The 6507-nt window shown below is 39.3% G+C and overlaps 1 protein-coding gene across 6 annotated transcripts in view; it reads right to left on the bottom strand.

Moving 5' to 3' along the window:
* rab27b (RAB27B, member RAS oncogene family) overlaps window positions 1-6507 on the bottom strand; it is a 65118-nt gene continuing 58611 nt past the window's right edge. For all 6 annotated transcript variants that reach the window (XM_061698600.1, XM_061698595.1, XM_061698597.1 and 3 more), the window contains 3 exons: window positions 3464-3567; window positions 3226-3349; window positions 1-2171 (listed from right to left, as the gene is read on the bottom strand). In XM_061698600.1, the coding sequence (XP_061554584.1) occupies window positions 1985-2171; window positions 3226-3349; window positions 3464-3567 (415 nt within the window). In that variant the 3' untranslated portion in view covers window positions 1-1984. The remainder of the gene's footprint in view (window positions 2172-3225; window positions 3350-3463; window positions 3568-6507) is intronic.

Genomic DNA, 6507 nt, shown 5'->3' with positions numbered 1-6507 from the left:
TGAAGATGCAACACGGTTTATTATGACTCATTCCAACTTGCGGGCAAATAAAAGACAAAGATGTAAAGTAGAACTAAATAAGCAGATTTTCATAATTCCTTCTACTCAGTAAAGGTTAGGACGGTACCGCATTTTCTGACTTTTATCTGGCACTCAGAACAGATGTTGGCACACACACAAAATGTGAAAGTAGTGTTTATCTGAGGTTTGGTTTACGTGAAAACAAAAGCTCTCTTTTTTTTCTCTCTCTCTTTTTTTTTTTTTTTTTTTTTTTTTTTTTTTTTAAATCATCATTTGGATTTGGCACATTGGCAGATTAAAGGCGACGAAGTCAAGCCAAAGCTTACGGGCACATAAACCTTTTGAACAGATCCATTGTGCACAATACAAAAAACAACGTGTATTCTCTTATATAGAACTTATTTTGTATCATTATTACGAAAGGGCAGTTGGAACTCGTGATTATTAGGCAGAGACCTACACAATAAACTGCGGACTCTTTTGGCTACTGTTGGATTTAGCCCATTTTTTAGGCCTGAGAGCCCAACAAATACATCATTGGGGAAGAAATAAATACATCGACAACAAGAAGCTGATTCGCAATTCTTGTGCAAATCAACACCTCAACACACATTCCCATAATGTAAGGCAGATAGAGGTGTCATAAGAGTTTCGATAAATGGTTGACTTGCACAAAATAATGTAGAGATTGAAAGTTAGACAGAGGCTTTGAAATACATTGAACTGATGGAAAGCATAAAAGTGTAAATAATAATCTTTTGACACAGAAATTCTAAGTTCGGCTGGCTTAACAGAAAGCAACCAAGAAAAAAACTCTGCAGCTGTTTGACATGGTGATCTAAATCTATATCCAAGGTATTATGGAAATAATAAATAGACATTGCTAGAAGTCAGGAGCACAAGACATAATTTTGTCACTCTCCAGGGATGCGGATGTATTTCTTTTGAAAAACAAGGTTTCTTTTTTTTCCCCCCCCCAGGTACAATTTATAAAAATGACAAAACACTTTTCAGATGACAATTTAAGAAAACAAATGCAACTACATATAAACCTGTATGTATGTAAATATGCACAGTACATGGATGCAAGTCTTAGGCCACCCTTAGAGCTGGAGTTTTAGCATGGTTGCACTGCACAGTATGTGTAGCTTTATTCCCATCTATCTTAAATATAAAAAAAAATCTCTATCGTATATATTCACAATCATGATTATATAGAGTATATCTGCAGCTAGATCCTGATTCCCACCAAAATGTAATGCACCCCCTCGAAGTTTGAGCAGTTTTTTTTTTTTTTTTTTTTTTAAACAACAAAACTAGTGGAGGCCCAAGACTTTTGCGAACTACAGTGTGGAGAGCAACTGAAGGAAATTTCAAGTGGGAGTGAACCAGACCAAACCATGGAGATCATCATTAGAGTGTCAAAAACGTAGAGCACAAAAAGTGTGAAATGCTTCAACAAATAACCGTCGGGGTAAACAGCTGTTCAATCTGACTGATAGAATTTAAAGTGGTTTGAAAGGCAACCAAAACAGGAAGCAGCGTTTCCCCTGTTAGAACATGATGAAAAACAAAGACCATTTAACTTAAAACATCTCAGAAGCAGAGATATGGACCAGAATAGTAAAACGTAGGCTAAATGAGGAACAGTAAATGACTGACCTTGACCCAGAAGTGTCTTACTGGACAACTAAAACTGAACTGAGGTGTACATGATGGGACTGCAGTACCTTGAATAACCCTCAGAGAGAGAACAAGAGTTGATCCCGCTCCATGAGGGAATTTGGCAACAGGATTAAATGGTGGGAAAGATAATAAAAGAAGTGAAATAATGGTTAGCTTTGGACATAAAGGAGATGAACAAGATGACACCAAAGAAGCATGCAAGCCAAGATGAGAAAGACAGAGCAAGTGTGGCGAGAAGAGAGTAGACTTGGTCACTTCCTGAACGAGCTCTCGAGCTTTAGCATGCGCATTTCTTCTCATCGGGTTGTGGGTCGGCGAGCTTTGTGGTCCCCGTGCCATTAGAAGGCTCTGAAGGCGGTTTGTCCACACACTGCTCCATCCTCTTCATGACCAGGTCCAACAGTGTGATTACAGACTTCTCCACCTCCACCCCAGTCGCGGCGCTTGTCTCGAAATATGGGATCCTGCCAGCCAGAAGACAAGTTAAGTCAGTTATATTTTTACAGCCCCAATTCACAGCAAATGTTATCTGAAGGCACTTTCCATGGCAGCAATGTGCAAGCCCTTTGGCAGCAGAGGCAAAAGGGAAAAACATAGGGGAGGCCGGATTTGAACTGTGAGGGAGATGTGCTAACCATGCAGACATTGTGTACAACTAAACCGAAATATAATTTTTAATAATACCTGTATGTCCCTTTTAAGACCTGAAAGATGCACTGAATAATGTCAGAGATCGTTAGATTAAGAAGATGACAGAAGACGCAAGACTGATTGGCCCGCTGGATTAAAAAGATAGTTTCTTTAAAAGAAAAAGAAAAAAAAAAAAGATATATTCCAGTGTGGCATAAAGTATAAAGTATACTTGTGCAAACAAAAACTTTATTCATGACCAAAGCATGTTAAACCTATTGTATCATTGTAAAACATGTTTCATCATGGACACCCGAGCTAACATTAGCGTCAACAGTTCTACTACAAGCAAGGAAATTTAGTCTCATTAACTGAATGAAAGAGGAGAAGAAATTAGATTTATTGTGACTTCAATGGTTTTGTGGTTATTAAATCACACTAAAATATTTATCACACGATTTACAGTCTACACAACTATATTGCAGCTGTTATTTTTGCTCAGGGTGAAAGGAATGTCCGTGTTTTTTTTGTTGGCTTTTTTTTTTTTTCATTTGAAGTAGAAATGGCACTCTGTATTAAATTACTGGTCTGGCCACATGCACACGCCAGACAAGAAGGCAGGAACCAAAAAAAACAGAGCCTCAGAACTGTGAGGCAGAAGCAGTAACTGCTTGACCGGCCGATGACGTCAAATGTATTACATCAACATGAAATAAATTGTGCTGTGCTGTAAGACTTACAAGATCACTATCTACTGGACACAGTGGTATCAAATGTCATCATAAAGAGAAAGAGAGTCAATTAGCAGGGACCACAATTTGAAGAAATGCAATAAGCATAACTTGTATTAATTCCTATCTGTTGCACACTGTACTCTTCTGGACATACCCGTATTTATCTGCCAGCTCCTTTGCTTGTTTTTCTTGAACCTCACGCTGGTCAGCCAGGTCTGCCTTGTTTCCAACCAACACTATGTCTGGGTTCTCACAGTAGGCGTTGGCTTGGAGCTGGCCTGGAAGGCAACACGAGGCAACCTATTGAGCTCATTTTGTTAAATGAGCCAACAAACATTTCCACTTTTGTCTACAGCTGTGTCAGTAGCTGGGATTCGACGTCAACAACATACTCATCCAGTTTCTGACATTGAGGAAGCTCTGCTGGCTGGTGAGATCAAACATCAGCAGGAACCCCATGGCGTCTCTGAAGAACGCTGTAGTCAGACTGCGGAACCTAGAACACAAACCCAACAACCAAATGAAGCTTTATCATAATTCAGACATTCATAGTCCAGTCAGCCACCACCATTCTACCCAACAACACTTATGGTTGGATTTGCGCTACACTATAAAAAAATAAAAGAAAATAAAAATAAAAAACAATCTATAGAATTGACACTAAAAATAGGGCAACAATTTGCAACCACTTTAATTGGGTAAATTTCCATCCATCCATTTTGCATACAGCTAATCCTCACTAGGATCGGGAGGAGGACTTGCTAACCAGTCATCCACCGTGCCGCCATTGGGTAAATTTAAACCGCATATTTTGGGTGAAGAATACCTTAAATCTATAGCGATAAACTACTTAGAATAGCGATGAAATACTTGAATGGAATGGAACATTTCTGATTACCACGGTGCCTGAGTTGAGGTGGGGACTAGTATACTTTGTGTTGCTCACCATCCATGTTCTCTCTTAGTATATTTATTTCACTGATGCAGGTCTGCCTACCTTTCCAGTATCAAGTCTTTCAAAGCAAGTGTCGTGCCAATTGCCATAAAAAGACCCAACTGAGCCAATCAGTGAGATGCCTACGCAGACATCTTCCACAAAATATTGAGCATGGCCGAGAAATCATTGCTTTCCGTACGATCCCCAGACACGGTTTTAAATGAAATGAAATGCACACTCATAATTAATACAAGCAGGAACAAATCTAAGTAACGATCAACGTTTAGCTAAGCTTGTTTTACAATATAGTGCTTTTTTCTTTGTTGTTCTATTTGTTTTTGTGCTGATTCGCTAGCAAACAACTAATCAGAGTGATCAGTTGTCACCGATGGGCGACGCCATTTTGTGCTGATGAGCCGATGACACGTCAGCCAATTAGTGGGGCAAGCATGTGTCAAGTGATGCATATTGGCTTTTACTAAATTTTTCTTGGTAACTCTAGGTAGGAGGTAGGTAGTGTCGGTAATATTTACTGTAATTTTTAGGGTACTTTTCATTAAATAATAATGTACATTTTAGATGATTTTCATGGATTATATTTACCACGCTCCAAAATCATTTTATACAGTGTAGGTTTGTGTGTGCAAAAACGGGCGCAAACTTGATTGCGCACCAAAACGGACGTGTAAGCTGATCTACTAGCGGGACGCAACCAGAATTGCATATCCCAAACACGCTAAATTGCTGCTCAGGTCATTTTGCGCGTTGCGGAAGGAGTACCGTATATCGTCACTGTTGGGCGGAAACCCTGTACATTGGAACTTTGATAAAACGAACCCCGATATAACGGATACTGGATAAAACAGGCCGCTGAGACTGAACAATGTGTCCAATAGTTTGCAATGCCATTGACAAAGACTGTTAGTTCCAGAATCGGTTGCTGTTGTTTACTAGCACTGTGATGCAATGCAGGCAGAGAAGAGGACTGACGTATTACCGGGTCAGATATACAATATTACTAGATCAAATTCCAAAAGAGGTGCCTATTTATTTATTTATAATAACTTTGTACTGTACTGGACATTTTAGGCTTTTATGTAACGGACAATCGGCTATATCAGACCCCCCCCCCGATTCAATGAGTCCGTTCTATCGAGGTTCCACTGTTTGTCCAAATGGGGTCAATTGCATATTTTTTCACAAATCGTGTTTCCCCACTTTGTCTGTTATTTTTATGCAATAGTAACCAATTACAAGTGATGAAAATAGTTTGAAAACAAATCTATTGTTGCTCTTGAAAGTTCCGTGTTGTGAAACTATTTCCTCATTCTGCGGAAGCCATGTGGCATAGTTGTTATGCATATTGAATGTCTGGATGTTAGGCTTTTTGATTCCAAGTCAAAATAGTAAGGTTAGATACATTTTCTGTTAAAATCGATCACTGTAATGCTTCGTCGCAAAAGGAAGGTTGTCAGTTTGGATGTACAGCCGCTGAAATAAGTATTTTACTCATCACCATTTTTCTCACTAAATACTTCCAAAGGTGCTATTGACCTGAAGATTTCACCAGATGTTGGGAACAACCCAATTAATTTATTCATACAAAGAAAGTAGAACAAATAAGCTCAGAAATTAAGTTGTGTGTAAAAATGTCAAATGACACAGGGAAAAAGTATTGAACACATGAAGGGAGGAGCAAAAAGGCATGGAAAGCCAAGACAACACCTAAAATCTATCAATAATCTAACAGCAATCCAGCCCCTTGTCAGTGCAAATGAATATCAGATGGTTCAGTCCTAACTGATGGCCTACAAAAAGGTCTTACTGCCATGGTGTGAATCAAGATAAAGACCATCACAAACTAATTGTTGCAAAACATAAAGATGCTGTTGGCTTCAAAGAGACCTGGAATTAGCAGGTCCTGTTGACAAGGAAAACAATGAGTAATGTACTCCGCCCACATGGCCTGTATGCACGCTCACCACGCAAGACCCCATTGCTGGAAAAAAAAAAAAAAAAAAAGCATGTCAAAGCTCGTTTAACGTTTGCTGAATAACATTTGGACAAGCGAGTTAAATACTGGGAGAATATAGTCTGGTCGCATGAGAGCAAAATTGAACTCCTTGGATGCCATAACGGACACCACGTTGGGAGGAGAAATGGCACTGCACATCACCCTAAAAACAACATACCAACAGTGAAGTTCGGCGGTCGGAACATGATGGTGTGGGGCTGCTTCACAGCAAATGGTACTGGTAAACTTCACATTATTAAAGGAAGGATGAATGGGCAAAAATACAGAGACTTTCTTGACAAAAATCTGCTGCCATCTACGAGGATGATGAAAATGAAACGAGGGTGGCCATTTCAGCAGGATAATAATCCAAAACAAAACATATTGCTAGGGAAACTCAATTGTTTTCAGAGGGAAAACAATAAAGCTGCTAGAATGGCTCAGCCAATCACCTGACTTGAATCCAATCGAAAATCTATGGACAA

The sequence above is a fragment of the Phycodurus eques genome, chromosome 15, assembly GCF_024500275.1.
Source record: "Phycodurus eques isolate BA_2022a chromosome 15, UOR_Pequ_1.1, whole genome shotgun sequence".
NCBI lineage: Eukaryota > Metazoa > Chordata > Actinopteri > Syngnathiformes > Syngnathidae > Phycodurus > Phycodurus eques.
The sequence above is the reverse complement of the archived record's forward strand: the minus strand, read 5'-3'. Positions and strand labels throughout refer to the sequence as shown.